The following is a 22731-nucleotide window of genomic DNA, read 5'->3' on the forward strand; positions in this document are numbered from 1 at the left end:
TTCAAATATCGGGAATATACGTATAGGACGTTTGAGAGAGAGAGGGGGAGAAACAAAGATTATCTACTGACCAGCTAATGGAATCTTTTTCTTCTCTTTCTGTACCACAATTTCCTTTACATACCCCGAGGACTAACCATTTTTTTTCTACATCCAGTGATGTATTTTAGGGCCATCTAGCGAACTGGGTTACTACGGTATGTTTTTCATAGATAAAAAAAGATTAACAATATCCCCTTTAGCATCTTATCTTTTCTCTTTAAACAATTGTCGTCTTCCATTGTCTCCATGAGCGCTTACTTACTTTTGGCTCTTTAGTTTAGTGTTCACCTCTTTGAGGTAGTGTTTGGGCTCCGTCCCCAGGCCAAGTCATGGCATAGTCTCTATAATTATAGTAATTGCTACTGCTGCATACCGATTTGCATTTTTGGGGTGGAAAGACTGGTTTTCCCGTTGACAGTACAAAATGCACTAGACACAAACACATGGTACGACGACAACACTCCTTCATACCTAATAAGGCCCTTCCATGAACCACACCAGGTACTTGTGGACCGGGGATGGTGCCGTACTGGCGGACTTCGATGAATTTAGCACTACATATGTATAAAGTTGGCCTAAATTCTGAAGTAAGAAATATACCATTTTCAAATAATCTTATTTGTCTAAATATCTTTTTATTCTCGAAAGTAGAACTCATTGACATATATTTAAGTTCCCATGGCCAAACGCGGTAAACGATTTATTTTAATACCTAAGATATAGATAGAAGGCAAAAAATCATTACAAAGATATTAACGTGTTCAGAACTGTGATCGAATTGAGTTACCACGTGTCTACAAAATCAAGAACTGAGATTTTCTCATCCACGCTTGGATGATTCCGTGAACGTGTAATTAATATTCTTGCCATCTATTTTTAATAAATTTATTTGTGAGTGAGTATCTCCGGCTCGAAGTCGTTACCCTTGATCGGATTTTCTCGGTGGGTTGTTTTTACATGTAGATGCTGGCGTGAACTAATTGATTTCGATATCTCACAGTTCAAAGAGATCCATGCTAAAAACGCCTTTTCGAAATTTTACTAATTTTATATCAGACATTTCTTTTTTTCATATAACATTACATAAAAAAAATCGATTTAAAAAAACAAAACAATTATTGTTGCTGATTTCTACGGAAGCCGGTTAGTGCCACGCACATGAAGTAAACTTTTTATGTCGTAACTACGACTTAGTTATCTCATATATAGTTACGACTTAGATAACTAAGTCCTAATTACGACTTAGATAACTAAGTCCTAATAACGACATAACTAAGTCGTAATTATATATGTATACGAGATACAAATGTAACTATGTCGTAATTACGACCAGAGACATATATACAGATATATGTCTCTGTTACGACATAAAAATGTTTACTCCATGTGGCACCGACCGGCTTCCGTATTATCTGCCATTTCATTGCTTCGTTGATAATATTCGTCTTTTCACCCTCGATAATTAATGTAAGGCGACGCGCCATAACGAAAAGACACCAAAATAATTCAATTAAAACGTAATCAGCGGTGCCGCCATAACGCTGTTTATCGTTATGACGCCCCGCCAAACAGCGTCTTTTCGCCCCGACATTCTACCAGACGATAATTATAAGTATCGTCATTTTCGCCCCACTTTTCTCTTAATAATAATAATAATAATATTTATTCAGGTAAAGCATACACAGTACAATAGAATCACATATACAATATTTCCATCATTTCCATATTTTCTTAATTTCATAATAGATAAAAATGATGAGTTATTAATGAATAGTATCACAAATATTGTTGAAATATCACAGTTGACATAAGTATCATGTTATATATTGCACATTATTGTTATAGAGTAAATTTGCTTTACCTAGGATTGCCCATGAAAGCCGGTGCACAGCTTATTTCCAATGGGGTCCTCTTCATCATTTTCTTGCTACAGTACTGAATACGTGCACGAGTTGCCTCCCTTGTCACAGGGAAACTCATTCGAGTGTTATTTATAGCTCTGTGACGCGCACACTATAAATAAATCTTGGGTCATCCTTATAGTATATAAATAAGCATTAGCCAAAGGCCTAAACATGGAAGTAGAACCAACTGAAAGGCAAGTAGACAAGGCCTAGAGAAAAGAAACTTCGGTTGATAACTTGATGTGTCAGGAGCCGAAGAGAAGACGAGGCTATGGCGACATTTGATTCACAGGTAACTAGTCATACGCACTTGTAGTACATGTATATTCTGGTAACGTTAATTAACACCAGAGTTAAAATTAATGCATGAGGGACTCGGTTTCGTGATTTTGAGTAGCATATAGACCTGTGTGATTTCAGTTGACAACCACAACCCAATAGATACAGTATTCATATGCATTCCGAAACCTTACACATTCAGATAGATAACGTTATATATATATATAATTACCTTCGATGTCTTGGGTTTTTAATTAGCCTAATTAATGATCTTTGAACAATGAGCGTGTTAATAAGCACCTATGACCTGTCTTAAGAGAGCTCTGTAAGATCTTTGCAAACCCCGCACACAGGGGGCGGGCATGTCTAGTCTTAGGCCTATATTTAAAAATATCTAGAAATGTATAGAGGTATTTCTGGCTATTTTTTTTTTTACTTTAAGACATGCCCGGGTGCCACGCAATTTGTTAATAAAATATTGTTTTCAGTCATTTTTACATGTTGGACACAGCCCTGCATATGGGTAGTCCTGCATTTGAGTAACATTTAGACCTACGAGTAGACTAGACTATAGCCAGAAAACACCCGACAATATTATGCCAGAAGAATTACTTTGGCCCTACATGAACACCAAACATAGTGTCGGGGTCAGAGGAACCTATAATTGGGCTATTTAGATTTCTACTAGGCCTATGAGTAATAAATAAATTCATAATTTCTTTTTATGAAAAAAAATCATATCATAGACCAGGGAATATCGTTCAGCTTTGATTTGTGATACATGTAATTTGTGTTAGCCATTATATTCAGATGATGGCCAGTATAAAATATCTGTGTGGTTATACTATGGTGACTTCTGATGAATATGTATATTAAATCTTATAATTTCAACGGTATTTAAAACTGCATGGTATTGGCCAAGGCTATACACAATGCCATATCTTGTTTGAATAAGTTTATTTTAAAAGAAAGTTCTGTATGAGGGCTATCTCAGTTTAATTTTGAGTATTTATCAGTTTGTTAATTTCAAAATATTCCTAAAATATCAGAGTTGTCAGTTTACTGATTTTATTATGTCAGTCTGAAAATTAAAATTCCACATGCAGGTGATCTGCTCAAATCATGAAAAATCTTGAAATCTCCTAATTGTAATAGTTTTATACAACTGAAACAATCAAAAGTAAAATAAATTTCTGAAATACATGTATATAGCAATATAGCATAGATTAAGATATAAACCAACCTAAATATACTGTCAGATTCAGAAATGAAGAAACAGTCTGCAGATGTTGACTCTGGTACATTGCAACCAGAAGGTGACACATCTCTATAATTTTCAGCACATTCAACAAAATTACCTCCCTTGGACAATAAGCATGTATTACTCACTGTATGCTGCCATTGAATCCATGATTGAAACAGAAAGGAGTGAAATTGAAAACTTTTACTATTAACCCTGCTTGCTGTCCAAGGGAGGTAATTTTGTTGAAAATGCTGAAATAAGACAAAATCTGAGTGTAGTTCTTTATAAGTGATACACACCTTATAAGCAATATAATCTATAACATAAGGAAAGGCCTAAAATGAACTTATTTTTGTTGAATTGTTTTGTATGGTATATGTTACAGGAAAATACTGATAATGGACTTTCTGCAGCAATTCTGTCAGATTCTGAAATGAAAAAACAGTCTAAAGATGTTGACTCTGGTACATTGCAACCAGAAGTTGACACATCACCAGTGGGAGGAGACACAAATTCACCAGTAGAGGGCGCTACAGCTTCACCAGTAGATGGTGCCACAGCTTCACCAGTAGACAGCGCTACAACTTCACCAGTAGAGGGCGCTACAGCTTCACCAGTAGATGGCGCTAAAGCTTCACTAGTAGACGGTGCTACAGCTTCACCAGTAGACGATGCGACAGCTTCACCAGTAGAGGGCACTACACCTTCACCAGCAGGTGTCGCTACAGCAGCACCGATATCGGTGGTAGATAAAGTTTCACCGGCAGGTGATGCCAAGTCCAATGTGAACAATGATACAGTGCAAAGAATCCTGGGCACGATCTTTGGACAATGTACTGGGGACACCATTGGACTGCTTACAGAGTTTTTAACAAAGAAAGAATGTGAAACGGTAAATATTCTCTTCAGAGAATAGTCAGGCACGTGTTTTCAGATCTAATGCAGCTATTAATGTATCTCTCATGACTTTTACATACTGTTTTAGTATACATTGTGTGTACATGGTACTCTAATTTTAGCCATTTTACCATTAATGCATTTTGCATTTAGTATATTTGGAAAGACAAGATCTGTACATGCATACACAGTTCTCAGAAATAGTAGTAGAAGAAAATTTTCTTAAATTGTGTTCTAATTTTTATTTTTTTTTCTCTTCTTTCTTAGTACTACAAGACAGTGAAAAAAGACCTAGAATTCTTCCACAAGGTGATTGTTTGTGATGGCCATCGCACACGATGGAAAGTTGGCGACTGGACAGACGATTCTGACCAGATGATACTTATATTGCTGTCACTTATTGAGAAGCAAGGCAAGGTAAGATCTATCTCTCATATTTTGCCGACTAAGCAGTACTCCTCCGTCAATCTAATCAAAATAAGATATTCATTATCCACTCCGTAAGCTCCGTATGAACATGGAGTTTAAGGAGTGGATAGTGAACATCTGATTTTAATTAGATTCATTCTCCATTGGTTCATTTACTGAACTGCTATAGGACCCAGAGAGCAATACAGGCCCCTTGGGCCTCTTGTTGACTGAACTGCTGTAGACATTGATTGATTCATTTCCAGACAAGGCTTAATTAAGCTTATTGTCAGATAAAGACGGAAGTGTATAAACATTTTTTTTTTACCCAAATGTCAAGAGTCAACTATAAAAGCTTATCCTGTGTGTCCTGAAGGACAAAAACTCAATCAATTATATGTTTTGCTATTTGGTAATGTGTATCAATGACTTAACTTTACTGTGTAAAGGGGAGATAACTCTGGTCCAGATTTGTATGACCACGCTATGAAATTGGGGGCATAATGGAAATGGGGGCATATATTGTTATCCATGTCTGTCCCGTCGCATTCCGTCCTGTTCTGATGCAATGAAACTAGCTTAAAGTGCAATCTCAGGAACTGCTGAGGTTTCAGAGTGTCAAGTGGCAGCAAGTGCATTGTTATATCTTACAGACATTTTCTAGTTTTTTCTTCAATTGTTAATTGTTATATTAGTTTTTTATACATGTAAATCTAGATAGCTTGACTGGCAATTGTGTTATGATAAAGTTCATTGACCAGAACTATCTCAAGCAATGAAACATTTATTGCAAATAAGCTGGCAAGATACTAAATTAATTTACTGTGCTATTTTTGACAAAGAATCCTCTAAATAGGATTTCACAGAAGGATATAATTTTTAATCAATTTAGACAAATGTGGGTACCAGGTACCGTATTTGACCTAATAAGGGTGCAGGGTGCGGGTAATTGACAGTGGGGGCGCCCCTTATTAAGATTACATATTCTGAAGTTTTATGAAACAGACTATACCTTATAGCAGAATACCCAAGGCTGTGGGAACGGTAAAATATTCAGTCATAAAAATATTCCAGATGAAGATATCAATTCATTATCAGATATCAAGCTTAAACATCACATGAATATTCCTGTTAACTTGTAAACCATGCCAGCTGATCTTTAGATCAGAGAACGTGTGTTCCACCATTTATGTTCAAATGGAACCCTTTATATTCTATTTATAGACACATGTGATTTCCCAAATCATATCAGACATCGTTTTCTTTGACCTAATAATGAATTTACAATGTCTTTTACTAGCTTTCTATTCTGAACAAAAGTTATTTATCAACAGGAATGAAGTCTTTTACATTATCTTCAAATAAAGATGGTAAGTTATAATTTGTATGTGTGTTTACTTTCGGGTGCTCTTTGCATTGACATGTCATCTGTAGGAATATACAAAATGTGGCGAAAACTTGTGTTCCAGTTACTTAATTTGCTGAAGAAAATTGAACATATAAAGTAGCAAAACATTTCACATGAATTATTACTTTTGAACTCCATTTTGACACTTAGTCCTTGAAAAAAGGTAGGGGCGCCCTTATTAGGTCAAATACGGTATATCAAATTCACTCAATAACAAGGGAAAAAGTCACAGTTTGTGAGTCTGTTGCAAACTCTATTCCTTTCAACAGGTTGATGTATTTGATTATGGAAGACGGATAAAGAACTGGTCACAGAAAGGATTTGCTGAGTTAGGAGATTTTGTCGGAATGGGCCAAGGGAAGACAACTCTGACTGTACTCAGAAACCCAGAATATGTGAACGATCCACATGCTGTGAGTTTGTGTATGGTTTTATACATTACATGGAAAAAGGTTAAAAATTAATCTCTCAACAGGAAATATTTCAAATTATTTAAATATATTATATATTGAGGAAATGTGCAATTCTTAAATTTACAGTATTTTAAATTGCCTTTTAATCCTTAGAGCAAGAAAAAACTTGGTATTTGTTAAAGTGTATGAACATAGGCGTTTGAAGTTCTGACTGTAAACCGAGATATAATACCATATAAAAAATAAGGGTATTTACTATAAAAAAACAGTCAGAACTTCAAACACCTGTGGTATGAATATACAATTTGTAGGATATTTGTAGTTCATGTTTATTAAGGTGATATCACACACCTATTATGTTGTTGTGGTTTTGTCATTAGGTACAGCGAGGGGTCAAGGGGCCAAAATTTCGGAAAATGAAATGAAATCTTTCGGGGGATAAGATTTTCGATAAGCTGGGGGGTGGGGGGGAGGGTGTTTAGCATAGGCGTTTTTAAGGCTATAAAAAATATTTCCTCATCCAAAAAAGGGGGGGGGGGGGTGCCCCTGGATCGCTAGTGGTAAGACAATTTATCTCGATTGCTGTGTCTACCATGTTACTTCTATGATGGTCAGTGAGGTAGCCACCAACAACTACAAGGAGATTGACACCCCCTTAAAATTACGCTGGCTGTTGCCAGGTCCAGAAACAAAGTCAGCAAATATACAAATAAATTATGGTTATGATATTTGCAAGACATTATGATAGCCTGACTATTAAATCCTCTCATTACAGGCCGCCGACCTGGTGTGGACGGCTAATGGTAAAGTTATGGCTCCCAATGGAGCTGTGATGAGGACAAGTATCTTGGGGGTCCACATGTATGAAGATATTGACCTGGTGGTAAAGAATGCCATTGCCATTGCAAGAACAACTCATGCTGATCCAAGGTATAAAAGGAATGATTTCAAGTTGTTGTTTCAGAATATAATTTGTATTATTGTTAGATAATGAGACTATCATATTTGTGGTTAGGAGATATTTGGTAAGTCAGATTTGTAGAGGGGGAATATTGGAACAGGCATATTTGTTATGGGGAGATATTGGGACATCCAAATGTTTGGTGGGGAGATATTTAATTGGGACAGTCATATTAGTGGTGGGGAGATATTGAGACAGTCATATTAGTGGTGGGGAGATATTGGGACAGCCAAATTTTTGGTGGGGAGATATTGGGACAGTCATATTTGTGGTGGTTAGATATTGGGACAGCCAAATTTTTGATGGGGAGATATTGGGACAGTCATATTTGTGGTGGGGAGATATTGGGACAGCCAAATTTTTGGTGGGGAGATATTGGGACAGTCATATTTGTGGTGGTTAGATATTGGGACAGCCAAATTTTTGATGGGGAGATATTGAGCCAGCCAAATTTGTGATGGGGAGATATTGGGACAGTCATGTTTGTTGTGGGGAGATATTGGGACAGTCATATTTGTGGTGGTTAGATATTGGGACAGTCATATAAGTGGTGGGGAGATATTGAGACAGTCATATTAGTGGTGGGGAGATATTGAGACAGTCATATTAGTGGTGGGGAGATATTGGGACAGCCAAATTTTTGGTGGGGAGATATTGGGACAGCCAAATTTTTGGTGGGGAGATATTGGGACAGTCATATTTGTGGTGGTTAGATATTGGGACAGCAAATTTTTGATGGGGAGATATTGGGACAGCCAAATTTTTGATGGGGAGATATTGAGCCAGCCAAATTTGTGATGGTGAGATATTGGGACAGTCATGTTTGTTGTGGGGAGATATTGTGACAGTCATATTTGTTGTGGGGAGATATTGGGACAGTCATATTTGTTGTGGGGAGATATTGGGACAGCCAAATTTTTGGTGGAGAGATATTGGGACGTACAGTCATATTTGTGGTGGGGAGATATTGGGACAGTCATTTGTGGTGGGGAGATATTGGGACAGTCATATTTGTGGTGGAGATATATAAGGATGGCCAGATTTGTGAAGGGAGATGTATAAGTGGGTTTTGGTGGGGAGATATTGATAAAGGTACATTTGAGGTAGGGAGATAATGGGATAGTCAGATATGTGGATGCAGGTAGATACTGAAACAACCAGCTGGCTTTGGTATCATAAAATAAATATAAGTTATAGATGTAAATAGTGCACTGTGTGATTGGGTAACATTTTATAAGAAGGATGATCCCAGGCCCCCTATGACATTTTTCAAATGATGCTCGGGAAATAAAAATGTTGTAAAATTAATTTTGGAATGCTAGTCAAGTCTATACAAAAAAATATAGAATTCAATTCAGTTTAATGTTTTTAGTGTGTACATTTTGTATTTAGTGATTTGTTATTCTAAAGTATTCAGAAAATATTTGTTTTTAAATTTTTGTTTAAACATTGCTTTTAAATCATTATAAGAATATGTGTAAAAATTCTATGATTTTTCCTTGGATCAGGTGTCAGGCATCAGCCGTGGCTGTTTGTGTGGCTATAGCCTTGCTGTTACAGCGACAGCCGAAACATTTGGACAAGAAAGGGAATTATAACATAAAAGCAATCATCAGTGATTGTTACGACCATGCATCAAAGTGTCTGGAAACAGAAAAAGAGGTAAAGAACTTCAAAAAAATTATTATTTCATTGCAAATTTGACAGAAAGTTGCTAATTAAGCAAGCTATATAAATTTAATTTTAGGTAAGATGTAAATGACTGTTTGGCAGACTAGCTTCTCAGAATGAGTTGTTGCATTGATTTAAAGTACAGTGGATCTCGCTTATTAAAATATTCTACATTTAGGAGAAAAATTGTTATTATAATGACTGGAATATTATACTTACCAAGCAAACAATCATATATAGGCCCCTTGAACTGGAAGTTAAACACACAATGACAATTACACCTACATGTATTACTACATGTAGCCCAAGTTTCCTCTGGCCCTGACACTATATACAGCCCGAGTTTCCTCTGGCCCCGACACCATATACAGCCCGAGTTTCCTCTGGCCGTTTCCTCTGGGACTGACACCATATACAGCCCGAGTTTCCTCTGGCCCTGACACCATATACAGCTCAAGTTTCCTCTGGGACTGACACCATATACAGCCCGAGTTTCCTCTGGCCCTGACACCATATACAGCTCAAGTTTCCTCTGGGACTGACACCATATACAGCCCGAGTTTCCTCTGGCCCTGACACCATATACAGCCCGAGTTTCCTCTGGGACTGACACCATATACAGCCAGAGTTTCCTCTGGCCCTGACACCATATACAGCTCAAGTTTCCTCTTGCCCTTTCGCCATATATGGCCTTGACACAATGTCTGGTGTAGGGCCCATACAGAGGAAAAACTCTGGCTATTATTATTTGGATGTATCACCTGAATACATTGTTCAAAATATAACCTTTTTCAACCAAGCACGATATACACTGCCGATATAGAGTTGATGTATTGTATTGTTTTGTATTTTTGGGGTTTTTTTTAGAAAAAAGAACTGAAGACATATCTGAAGTGTACAAAGCTGAAAGATTTAAAACTGGATGAAAGCCAAAAAATAGGATACACTTACAAATCCATGGGGTCGGCTTTCTGGGCTTTAAAGCAAACAAATTTCAGGGAGGCGATTACAGAAATAGTAATGGAGGTATGTAACATTTCTTAAAGCACTTCTGTCTACCAATATGGTTTTCTGTAAGTATCAATTTAATTATGTCGCTGTCCAAGTATTTTCTATTGAAATAGCAACAAAATATTGTTTTTAAAGGAAATGCTGTTATAGATTTATCACCATCTCTAGTATAGTCCAAAAGATTTTTCAAAATAATTTTTTACTTACCTGTTACCTACCTTTAAAATGGAATAATATCAAAGAAGAAACAAATATATTTTTTGCTTTAGTTTGCCTGAAGAAAAATGCTTTATACATGTACATATACATGTATATGATTGCATGGATGAAGAAAAGTTCCCTATTTGGGGTGCATATCAGTGCCTTTCAAATAAATTCAAAAAAGAAGAAAGATAAATAGTACACGACAATAGTCCTCATTTATACATCTAGACTGGCCCCTGTTGCTAAACTGTTTAAGAAGATACTTTTGCATATGTATGTTTTGGTTTTAACTAAGGGGAGATAAGCCTGTGTGCAAAATTTAACTGTGCAATACTTTACAAAAATGAAATATAAAACCATGGTGATGTTAAGCCAGTCTTTCATTCAACAAGATTCAATTGAATTTTACATCAAATTAATGATGGATTATTTAAACTTTTATCAATTGTATATACAAAATGTACATAATTTTTTCATCTTGTTTCCTGTGGTTAGATTTGGTTTTAAGAGTTTATTTCAATTACAGGGAGGGGATGCGGACTCCAATGCCTGTGTAGCCGGTGCAGTATTGGGATGTAAATATGGTGTGGGGTCGATACCTTCCTGCTGGACACATAAACTACTTCACAAGGAATGGCTGGAGGCCATTATTGACAGGTAACAAGCTTTTTTAGGTGATACTGTTGATGACCATATCAAAATCCAAAATCATTAGGGATGGGACGATACAGTGATTCCCCAATCCGATACGTATCACGTTACTAGAGCTACGATCTGATACATATCGCGATACATAGAGAAACCATATTCCATACATCAGATTTTGATCCTCAACCAATCATTTAACTGCTTTCAATTTCATAGTAGCGCTCCGGTTTCCCGGAAATCAATAACACTTTCCTTTTGGCAATTGTCATTTAATTTGAATTCAAGTCTTTCCGAAGAAAATGCACTTATGTATTAAACAAATAAACAACAAGAGCAAGACACAAGATCGATATAAGTATCATAAAATTGCATTTGGATCGATATTGGTATCGTACTGACGTGGTGAAAGTGATTGCGATCCAGCGGTGCATCGTCCCGGCCCTAGTTTTTATAACACAAGATAGAAAGTTTAATCCTGGAAAATTGTTAAAATCAAAGGGACCTGAGAATCTGTTTCAGTTTGGGGAAGTAGACTAATGTTAATTAAGTGGAAATGATACTTTACTGTTTTCAGTCTATCAAAGAGTGGTCTATACTGACTAGGATAGGTCAGAATATACCCAGGCTGAAACAAATTCCCATGTCCCTGTGCTTTAAATAAGCACATTTTGCATACTTTATTTATGTACAGGTACCTTTTCATCAGTTGTACTTATGACTTGAGGTTAAAGTTCTTTAAGAGAAGTTGATAGATGATTTAGTGCATGAAACCCTGGACCTTGAGTGTGGGTCAAGGTCACCCGTTTTTTGTCTCATGGCACATTAGGAAAGTTATAAAGGTCCAATTGAGCTCCTAAACCAGTGATGAAGGCCAATTGACCTTTACTGTTCACAGAGAGTTGGATCATGTAAATTAGAGTTTACTTCTCTTTCTACCACAATACCCTGTGTTATTCAACTCTCAGACCATCAGTTAATCATTACAGCTGTTGATTAACAATCTGTTTATACCACATGTGGTATAAACTCTGTACGCATTTTGATTGGCTAACACGGTGAACTTCGACCCAAGCTGCAATTGTTATTGACGTCATCAATAATCTAATGACGTCACATCACCGGGTCCCGGACGTCAGCGGCACACTTTATTTGCATACGCGAAATTGTACTTGGCCACGTTTCCCTTTGATTCAAGCCGATATTATTGTGGTAGAAACAGGTCACACGACTCGAAATTGTTGGATATGGAATTTATTTCACACTCGTAAGTTATTTTTTAAAAGTTGCAAAAAACACTCGCTAAAGCTCGTGCACGTGTCTTTTGTAACTTTTAAAAAATAACTTACTCGTGTGAAATAAATTCCATATCCAACAACCACTCGTTGTGTAACCTCTATTTAGACTCTATACATTGAAATTTAGTAAAGATTGTTTTGGTAATCCATAATTTTTCGTTAATTACAGGTACTTCCGTATGATGGCAGAGGTATACGGTATAGACTTCACACCGTATTGGACAGGACATTTATCATGACTGTAGAGGAAATGACATGCTATCCTGGTCTTCATCAATACCACAGGTGCCTGACTCGTTTTTATAAAATAATAACATATAGAGTACATATAAATGAGAAAGGTTCTGAACTCCCCCAGGCTTGAAATCTGATGTATTTATTTCTAAGTACCGTAGCTTCGGTTGTATTGGGTGGATTTTTTCGAAGTAGGACTTAAATTGAAGAGAAATGGTCAATCTTTAAAATAAGCCATAACATGTTGTCGATTTCTCCATATTAGTTTACGAAATCGGGCGTGAAACTTCAAAATCCCCTCGATTTTGTTTAGTCGGACAAGTTGACGTAACGGGGTCACCACACTTTGACTCTATTGGACATAGCTTTAAATACGAAGTCCACGGGTTAATCAAGAGGTACGCTTCATCAGATCACCGAATACAACTATTACATACACTTACTTTATGTATACGAGCACCCTATCGACGGCCCCGGGACTTTTTATGCATACTGATAGCAGATTTTCCACTTGAGTAGCCATGTTGTTGTTGTTGTGTCGTAGATACCCTCGATGACTTTCCGAGGCACCGCTTCGATGAGCGTAGAGTAAGGCACTATTTACAGGGCGTAGTGATATCCTTGCAGTTTGCGGCAACTATATACAATATGTACACACGGTTCATTCAATGTTCATAGTCTTTGTGGTGATAAGGGTTTGGGGATCGTTTGTTTAAAAAAATTTTTAAAGTATTTAAAATAATTAAAAGGGATAAAAAGAGTTTAATCTTAACTCTATCAGTATTAGTATTTGAGTAGAACCAATTGGGTTGTGGAGACCCCTACTAATTCAGCTGGTCAACTGGATTTTTTTTTACTTCTGCATAGGTGGATTGAGAATAAGTACTCCCGGCTGTGTAGCTCGATACTTGATGTAACGTTGTCATTGAGCTCAACAGTATGGCTTATTGCTTCATGAGAGCTGTCTATAATGAGTTGTGTAAAGAGCTCTGGATCCCCTAGGAGTTTTGGACAGTTCGATATGGGCTCTAGGAGCTGGAGTTTGTTCTTGACGGCATCTCTTTGCTGATTATACTGGTGGCATTCTGCTATGAAATGTTGTCTTGTTTCTGGGGCTTGTTGACAGAGTTTACAAATTGGGTTAACGGCGTACTGGTTGAAGACTGCTTTATTTGACTGTAGATTGTAAGTACCTGTTACTATCCTTGCTTTGACCTCTGCTCTGTGTATATCATGACTGTTGACATGGACATATCTGTATGTCTGATGAACCTTGTTTATGCTCACTGCATTTGGATTAAGATATTTTAGGCTTTGCTTTGCCTCTATATCTGCTTTCCAGGTGGCTTCAATTTTCTTACATATTGCTTGATTTAGCAGTGATTTCCAGGAGTCTTCTGTCCTGTGTTCAGTCATGATGTTGTAAGCGCTTGGAAGATCATATTTGTGGAGGGTTCTTCTAACCAGCGAGAACCAGCTGTTTGCATCGATATCATGTACTGCAAGCTGTCGTAGCGCAATATCGAATTCCACTGTGTTTGGGTTGTTAGTAAGTCTAAAGAATAAGTTCATCATGTTTTTGTCAATAGCGGCTTCAATTGGTATAATACCCAATAGACCTAATGCTGCGGACGTAGCTGTTCTGTCAGGTAGGTGCTGCATCTGTTTTATGGTTTTGTTTTGGTATGTTTCCAGATGTTTCTTCTTGGTCTGGTTGATTTTGAATATTTCCATACCATATAGCAGTCGTGGGACGACGTAGGTATTCCACAGTTTAGCCTTGACCTGTTGGTTTAGTCCCGTCTTGCCATGGAGGCCGGAGCCCATCAAGGAGTATGTTGTACGACGAGCTAGCTGGATTTTGCTGTCGACATTGAGGGCGTTGTCCAAGTTTCTCTTTATCCCCAAGTGTTCTGTTTCAGATGGATTTTTCACTTCTTTGGAGTACATGTGGAAAGTATCTGCATCCTTTGTGTTGAACTGCAGGACATTGCTTTTTGTCGGGTTGATGGTATACCTTGAGTCACTTGCATAGTTTTCCACTACGTCCATCATGCACTGTAGTTCCTTTGGGTCGTGAGACAGCAGGGCTACGTCGTCTGCACATGTGGTATGTGGTATTTCTATCGAGCCTATGGTTGCCCCTTCAAATCTATCCTCCAAATTGAGTAAGAGTGAGTTGTTATATCTCTTGTAGTGGGAAGTGGAGAGGATTCCTCCTTGTCTAACTCCCTGGTTGACTTGGAAGGGTTCTGATAAGCCACTTTGCCATTTTACCCTGGAAGAGACTTCGGAGTACAGGTTTTTCATGAGGAGCCAGTCGTGTCCTTGGATCCCATCGAAATATAGTTTATGAAGGAGTATATTGTGGTCTACGACATCGAAGGCTTTCTGTGCATCCAGCGTAGTCATCAGAGGTCGTCGTTTGTCTATCTTGGCTTGGTTGATGCATTCTGATACTATAAGTGCAGAATTAATGGATGAGGTGCTCTTTGTGAAGCCAGTCTGTAGTTTAGATTGATCTTTACTGAGTATGTTTGAATGCCTGGCATTGAGTATATGCTCTAATATTTTGAGGATTATGGTGGTGACTGTGATACCCCTGTAGTTCGAAGGGTTTGTAGCATCCCCTTTCTTGAATACAGGCGATACAATGCCTTCTTTTAGTATTTTTGGTATTTCCTTCTTGTATATGATGGTATTAAGTATAGCATAGAGGAATCTGACTGCTGACTCTGGAGCATGTTTCAAATGTTCACCAGTGATGCCAAATATGTCTGCAGCTTTGTTAGAGTTAAGCCTACGGATTGCTTTAAAGATCTCTTCCGTTAATATAGGTTCAATGGATCCCTGCTGAGATGAGCATAGTTCCTCTATTAGACATAGGTCTGTGTTAATATTATCTTTGTGTTCTTCATTGAACTCAGGATTTGTTGAAGGAGTTGCAAGATTTTCAAAGTGCTCAGCCCAGCCTTGTAGGATCTGTTCCTTATCTTGTAAAATTGTACCATTTACAGTAAGTTCATTAATATGCTCCTTGGTAGTAGAGCGCTGTTGTCTGACTAGTTTATGAAATAGTTTTGGGTCTCCATCTGAGTTCATAATTTCTTCGTGAAGTTGGTTTCTGCGTTTTGAGGATTCTTGTCGTTGGAGTTTTTGTAGTTTCCTTTTATGTTGTTTTAGGTTAGAGTAGTGTATATCATCCCTGTTCCTGGGTTTGCCATTTTGTTTCCAGCTCCACATTGCCTTCTTTGTACCTTTTACCGCTTCTTGAATTTCCGCACTCCATGTTCTGATGCGTTTGGTTTTCAGTGTAACTTTTGGTTTGAACCCCTCTATACTGCATTGGCCTGCCTTGTTAAGAGTATCGCAGAGGTGCTGTACTTGTTTGTAAATGTCAAGCTCTGTCTGGTTGGTAAGATCCTCGGGTGGTTCTCTCAGATTTCTGTTAATGAAGTTCTTGTATGCGTGGGTATCGCATTTGTCCCAGTTTGGCTTGGGGTATATGGTAGTAGTGCCTTTCCTTTCTTGTAAGGATAGTCTTAGGGATACGTCCACAGGTATATGGTCCGAAAGGTTGAGGTGGTCTTTATGTCCAACGTTACATGACTGTACCAGAGGTTCACAACGTTTGTTGAATAGTATGTAGTCTATCTCTGCACTGTGGATATCGTTAACATGGAAGAATGTTGGTGAGCCAGACTGGAGGGTTGAGAGATCATGAAGTTTGCAGAAGGACTGTAGCATTACATCCCGGTCATTCTCCCTCCCCGATGCCAGCGAAGCATTGAAATCTCCAGAAACTAGGATTGCATGAGTGTTACTGAATTTGAATAATATTTCTTGTAGTTCGTCTAGAGTGGCTTGGTAGTCTGCCTTAGTAGAGTTCCCTCGAGATGGCATATAAACATTAGAAATGAGTAGGGGAGGATCTGAGAATACCTCTAGAACTGTGATTCTGTTGTTCCCATCAGGATGTTTCTTCATCTTTATATCTAGGTTTTTATTGAATAAAATAGCTACTCCACCATATCCGCGTGGTACCTGGTATGGAGTGATAGGATCGATACTGTCAACTGATTTTCCATGGTGTACATGTTTTGCTGATAGGTTGCTTAAAGTATGAAGTTGAAAGTCAAAGAGCCAGTGCTCTTGTATGCATAAAATATCTAGGTGATTCAAGAGTTCCTGTACAAATACTGTATTACTTTGCACATTTTTTACGTTGAGTGAGCCTAGACGGAGGCATTTGCTCTTCCCCTCCATGTTGCTGTTGAGGCTCGGCCCTTGTATAAAAAAGACTGGTTATTGGTTGGTGGATCTGTAGGCTTGTTGGTTTCAGAGGATGTTGGTTCATCATCTCTGTGGTCTGTAATAGAGTTGTCTCTGCTGGTGCTGTTCATATCAAATATAGAAGTTTTCGGTTTCTTGATGTGTGAGATGTTTCCCTCTTCAATATTCAGTTGTCTATCTTCAGGTTGATATTTTACTTTCTTGGGAGTAGAGTGAAATCTGTTATTGGTGTTATACTGCTGGTTTGTGGTCTTTTCGTGTACCAGGGATTTCCTACTTTGCCTGTTGGATCTTTTTCTGTTTGGTCTGTTGGTATACTTCTCCCTTGTGTTGTTTGATATTGGATTGGAACGGTTTTCATCCAGGTTTGTATGGTGGTTTGCTGTCTGGGTGACTATTTCATTTGGTTGACAAGCTGGTTGTGGGTTGTATTGTGGCTGGGTTGGTACTGCAGGGGGCGGTGGTGGCATTCTTGGTTGGTACGGTATTCCAGATGGGTGTAACTGTGGAGCGTAGCCGATAAAGGGAGGTGGGATGTTCTGGTACAGTAAAGGAGGTCCGGGAGGCCATATAGGGTGTTGTACAGGATGGTAGAACTGCTGGTATGGTTGACTATATGGAGCTCTGGATACCTGGTGCTCAATGTTTGTAATTCTGGTTCTTATCAAATCCATTTCGAGCTGTTTAATTTGGTGTTGTAAAGAGAAAACCTGGTTGTATAAAGGAATGTCGCTATGTGGCTTTCCTTGTTGCTGGTTGGAGGTCGTGCCTATGTCCTGGTTCTTGTCTGCGATGTTGTGGAGACGAAGTAATCTGTTAGTGTTTTCTAAATCTTTAACCTTGGTTTCAAGTCTTGATATTAACTGGTTAGCAAAAGAAAGTTGTTCTATGTGCTCGTTGGTATTTGGCAGCTTACTGGCGGGTTTTTGCTTAGGCTTTGTAGATTTCATTTTCGAATCTGTAGCAGGCAGGGGTGAGGGTTGAGCTGAAACGGCATGTAGAGTTGAAGTTGCAGGTTGTGTCTTACTTGGGGAAGGAGTATAAACTTTTGTGGGGCTTAAAGTTGTTGATTGTCCCGTAATAGTAACTGGGAGTTCCAAGGTAGGCTGTTGAAGTCTTGTAGAATTTGTGTCGACAAGCTGGGTATTGTGATCACTAGGTTGTAGGGGGTCTATTTGAGTTAGTTCAGCAGAAGGGACTTCATCTGTTCGGATTCCAATAAATAGTTCATTGTCATAATCATCCTGGGAGTGAGTAAGAGTAGTAAGGTTCCTACAAGATAGGCAGCTGTAAGGGAGTTCACCTCTAGAGTAGAATGATGTCATGGCGCTATCAAACGCTTCGCATTCAAAGTGAAACCATTTTCTACATTGATCACATTCGATGCCTGTGTCAACCTGTCTATCGCAGTGTAAACATATATTAGGGTCAAATGAGACGATATTGGCTACATGGACCTCTGTGTCTAGTCCGCTGATACTGGTTTGTAGTTGAGGGTTTTTGATACTGGTGGTGACGCAGCGATCAATTAGAGCAGCTATTTGTTTATCAAGTAACGACATTCCTGGTTTTTCTTTGATGATCTCTATGATTTCTGGTAGGATGTCGTCATGGAACAATACTGTGCATCGGCCATTAACTAGGATGGAGCATTGTGTATGATACATATTTATTGTAAATTTATGTTTTTTTCCTTTGTTGCCGGATGTAAGCCTGTTATAAGCTTTAATGGTGAGTTGAGGCGAGTTACCTGCTGTGTCATAAACATTTTCTTGCTCTAGGTAGAGTTGAAACTTAGAGATAGGGGAGTTACCATTGCATGCTTTGATGATTTCAGTTTTTAGCATTTCATAACATCCTGCACTACACTCTATTTTTATTTGGTTACCAGAGTCTTTTGGAATAATGTTCAGGAATGGTTTCTCGCAAGCATTTCTTTTTTTCTGAAGAGACTTGATCTTATTCAGTTCGTAGTTCCTTGTGGAAGTAGTACTTGTAACAGGGTGGTTGAGTACTGGAATATTGGAGGTTACTGTTAAGCTGTCTATCACCGGAGTGGTTATCATAGCCATAATGTGAGGAAAAGTTGGGGTCTCCACGTACGGGGTTCACTCTAACTAGGGGTTGTATAATAGTACAGGGCACGATAAAATCAATAATGAACACAAGAATACATATAAAAATCATAAAAAGCATAAAATAATTATACACTGTGTTGACAGTGATACATGTAATGAATATATGATAAAAAGGCGGGCAAAGGACGGGCAGTTAGCTTAGGTAAAAGCCAAGTGCGTTATAAAAATAAGTTAAAAACAAGATGGCGGCCTAATGCCGCGTAAAAAAATTTTGCACTCAATGCTAAAAAAAGCATAAAGACTAGAGAGACAGGGAAGGCAGCATTTAAATGCTGTGCTCTGATACACCGTAGAGCTATTACAAACACTTTGACGATAAAAGTCTGGTAGTCTGGTAGGCATTCATTCAGTGTAGAGTTTCTTCACTGTTCAGCTCTATGAATAAAAACACGTCCGTCCTCTTCAGTGCCTCGCCGATGTCATGTTGTGTCAGCCGCGGTAAATTTGAACAAGCATTCTGATTGGTTCAACACATTTTCTATAACCAATCAGAATGCTTGTTCAAATTTACCGCGGCTGACACAACATGGCTACTCAAGTGGAAAATCTGCTATCAGTATGCATAAAAAGTCCCGGGGCCGTCGATAGGGTGCTCGTATACATAAAGTAAGTGTATGTAATAGTTGTATTCGGTGATCTGATGAAGCGTACCTCTTGATTAACCCGTGGACTTCGTATTTAAAGCTATGTCCAATAGAGTCAAAGTGTGGTGACCCCGTTACGTCAACTTGTCCGACTAAACAAAATCGAGGGGATTTTGAAGTTTCACGCCCGATTTCGTAAACTAATATGGAGAAATCGACAACATGTTATGGCTTATTTTAAAGATTGACCATTTCTCTTCAATTTAAGTCCTACTTCGAAAAAATCCACCCAATACAACCGAAGCTACGGTACTTAGAAATAAATACATCAGATTTCAAGCCTGGGGGAGTTCAGAACCTTTCTCATTTATATGTACTCTATATGTTATTATTTTATAAAAACGAGTCAGGCACCTGTGATCAATACTCCTAAAATGACGTTCTACATTTCATTTTAATATTTTGTTTTATTATTTATTTACTATTTTTATTAAGTTTCTATGGACTGTTTATTAAAACCGGGTACTTTAATGGCATAGTTCATACAGAAGCAATAAATCCTTGAATTTCAGCCTTTGCCTTGATTTTACAAAGATCATAATAAATCGAAAGCTAGGTATAGTAGAGCCAAAATGAATTAATTTGTACTATAGAGCTTTTTTGTTCTATAACTTGTCAGAGATACTAAGGATGTTGATAGGAGGCTACCAAAAGTTAAGCCCATAAAAGATTAAAAACGAAACACCGAAATCAGAATGGGAGCTGTGCAAAGCACCTATATTTCCAAATTTTTTGTACTATCTAATATTGTATTTCACAAGAACATTAAGTACATGTGTATGAACTAAATTGAAACAAGCAGGTTATGAATAACCTCGGGGATTTAAAAATCCACCAGCTGAGTGTCTCCCAGTACTGGCAATCTCAAAGGATGTACATGTACATCACTTGGTATAAAATTTGGTATAAAACTCAGGAAAAGTCCTTGAATTGTCTTTTATTTTAAAATGAAATACAGAAGATAATTGTGTTTTCCTGAAATATTCACACAAAAAATCTACAGAAAGTTGCAATCATGAGCTATATTTTCTATTTTTTTTTTTTTCCCCCCCTTTTTTTCGTCTTTGGTGATTATGACAGATAATGTACAGGTATACATATGTTAATTGGTAGGGTTTATTTAGTCACCTGAATATAAACAATAGTTTGATATTTTTTAACATGAAATGAGTTGTTACGTTTATATATTTAGTTATTGTATCAGTAGATTGACATAATGTTGGTACTTCTGTTGTTTTTACGTCGAGATAGGGATTACATGTATTTCTCTGGTTGTAGAAGTAAATTTCTCGGGAAACACGTAGGGAACAGAGTGAGCTCCCTGCTGCTTGGTATACTGTATTCGACCTAATAAGCACACCTGCACTTTAAGCACCCCGAACTATTTCAGGAAAAGGAGATAGGTGTACAGATTAAGCATATAAAAACTTCCTTACATCATTGATCTTCTTATATTATTTTCAGCCTTTTAACCAAATACTTTGAATCGTTTTTGCTTCAAAAGGATGCAAATTATATTTTTCTTTTTTAAGTTTTCCAAGAAAATCATGAAATATTTTCTCTGACTATTGATTTATTGATCCCCTTTCTTTTGTGTCTTTATAAGCACACAGTTCACTTATTAGGTCAAATACGGTATGAAGGATGTACTCATCCTTTTCCATTTGTTTCTATTTAATATTGTTTATTTAAATTGGATTATTAAATGAAAGAAATAACACAAGTTTTTTTTATCAGGAGTTTCCAGTTTCTTCCCTATTTACCAGATAGTGAAGATGATTATTTATTTATATTTTCTGTCTAGGGTTTTATCTGTCTGTGCCTTTTCTCATAATATTGTCAGCATTAAAATTATTTCAACAGACTTTTTCCACAATAGATGTATTTACTAAGTGAAATTGCTATTTATTATGTTTTAAAATTAATCATATATGTAACATGATAAATCATATAATTATGTAGCATGATATTGAAAGATCATATTTAACTATTAAAAATGTGCCATGGCATTAGAATGTCAAATACATGTATACAACTGTATTTTTTTTGTATATTTTCAAAATTATTAATTTTCAATTTATTTATTATTGTTGTTTTATATTAAATATTTTGTATACTTCTTATATGTTGGTTTGTTATACTTCGGTATAGGATAAAGTTGTAGATAAACATGTTCAACTAAAATTGATATAAATATACACTTTATTTACACACAACAATATCATAAGTTATCAACATATATATTAACCATGCACTCTTGTTGGCTCGGTGGAATTTAATTTTAATTATTTCACAAAAACTGTAAAATAAGCTTTATCAACCTACATGTATATAAACCACTCTTGTTGGCCCAGAGGGAGAAAGTATGGCGGTGGTAGGGGACAGATTTCAGATTTCCCCTCTGGCCAAATAGAAGTTAGTCCTTTTAATCATTACTTGTATTTTTGAAATTGTTGAGATCCCCACCCCATAGCAATACACCATCGCTTGGAACTAAGAGATCAACACAATCCTGTTGTAAATAGAGGCCTTTTGGTCTTTCCACCTCCCTAGGGGCTTAGTTTCATGGTTATGTTTTTGAAATCATTGAGATCCCGACCCTATAACCATATATAGAATTGTTGGGAATAAATAGATAAAAACAATCATGTTGTAAAAATAGGTCCTCGGGTCTACCCCACCCCTAGGGACTTACTAAAAAGTAGTTTCATGGTTATATTTTTTAAACCGTTGAGATCCCCACCTCATAACCATATATACAGTAGGATTGCTAGGCATCAAGAAATAAACACAATCCTGATGTAAAAATAGGCCCTGGGGTCTTTCCCCACCCCAAAAGACTTGGTTTCTTGGTAATATACTTGAAATTGTTGAGATCTCCACCCCATAACCATATAAACAGTAGCATTGCTGGTCAACAAGAGATAAAAACAATTTTTTAAATGACATTTATGATAAATTATACTATATATAATAATTAACTTGTTTAAGATGGACACCAACAGTAAAACAAGGGGCCTTACACAAAATAAATGTTT

At 37.3% G+C, this 22731-nt stretch overlaps 1 protein-coding gene across 3 annotated transcripts; it reads left to right on the forward strand.

The window, feature by feature from the left end:
* The first annotated feature begins 2100 nt into the window (after positions 1–2100).
* LOC117330742 (ADP-ribosylarginine hydrolase Tri1-like) lies at positions 2101–21810 on the forward strand. 3 transcript variants are annotated; one of them, XM_033889202.1, is made up of 10 exons: positions 2101–2238; positions 3854–4360; positions 4633–4782; positions 6451–6594; positions 7370–7524; positions 9064–9217; positions 10094–10252; positions 10968–11098; positions 12554–12656; positions 20053–21810. In XM_033889202.1, exons 1-9 carry the CDS (start codon positions 2218–2220, stop codon positions 12621–12623), a joined length of 1491 nt encoding a protein of 496 aa, XP_033745093.1. In that variant the 5' UTR covers positions 2101–2217; the 3' UTR covers positions 12624–12656; positions 20053–21810. The 3 variants fall into 3 exon arrangements, with proteins under 3 accessions (XP_033745093.1, XP_033745092.1, XP_033745094.1); XM_033889201.1 differs by lacking the exon at positions 20053–21810 and having other exon boundaries at positions 12554–12664; XM_033889203.1 differs by lacking the exons at positions 2101–2238; positions 20053–21810 and adding an exon at positions 3517–3541 and having other exon boundaries at positions 3951–4360; positions 12554–12664.
* The last annotated feature ends 921 nt before the right edge of the window (positions 21811–22731 follow it).

The sequence above is a fragment of the Pecten maximus genome, chromosome 7 (genome assembly GCF_902652985.1).
Source record: "Pecten maximus chromosome 7, xPecMax1.1, whole genome shotgun sequence".
NCBI classification, from domain to species: Eukaryota; Metazoa; Mollusca; class Bivalvia; order Pectinida; family Pectinidae; genus Pecten; species Pecten maximus.

Excerpts from the sequence above, each read along its gene's own strand:
- LOC117330742 (XM_033889202.1), top strand. The coding sequence starts at position 2,218 with ATGGCGACATTTGATTCACAG. Across the intron at positions 2,239-3,853 it reads TGGCGACATTTGATTCACAG|GAAAATACTGATAATGGACT; the intron begins GTAACTAGTCAT and ends TATATGTTACAG. Across the intron at positions 10,253-10,967 it reads TTACAGAAATAGTAATGGAG|GGAGGGGATGCGGACTCCAA; the intron begins GTATGTAACATT and ends TTTCAATTACAG.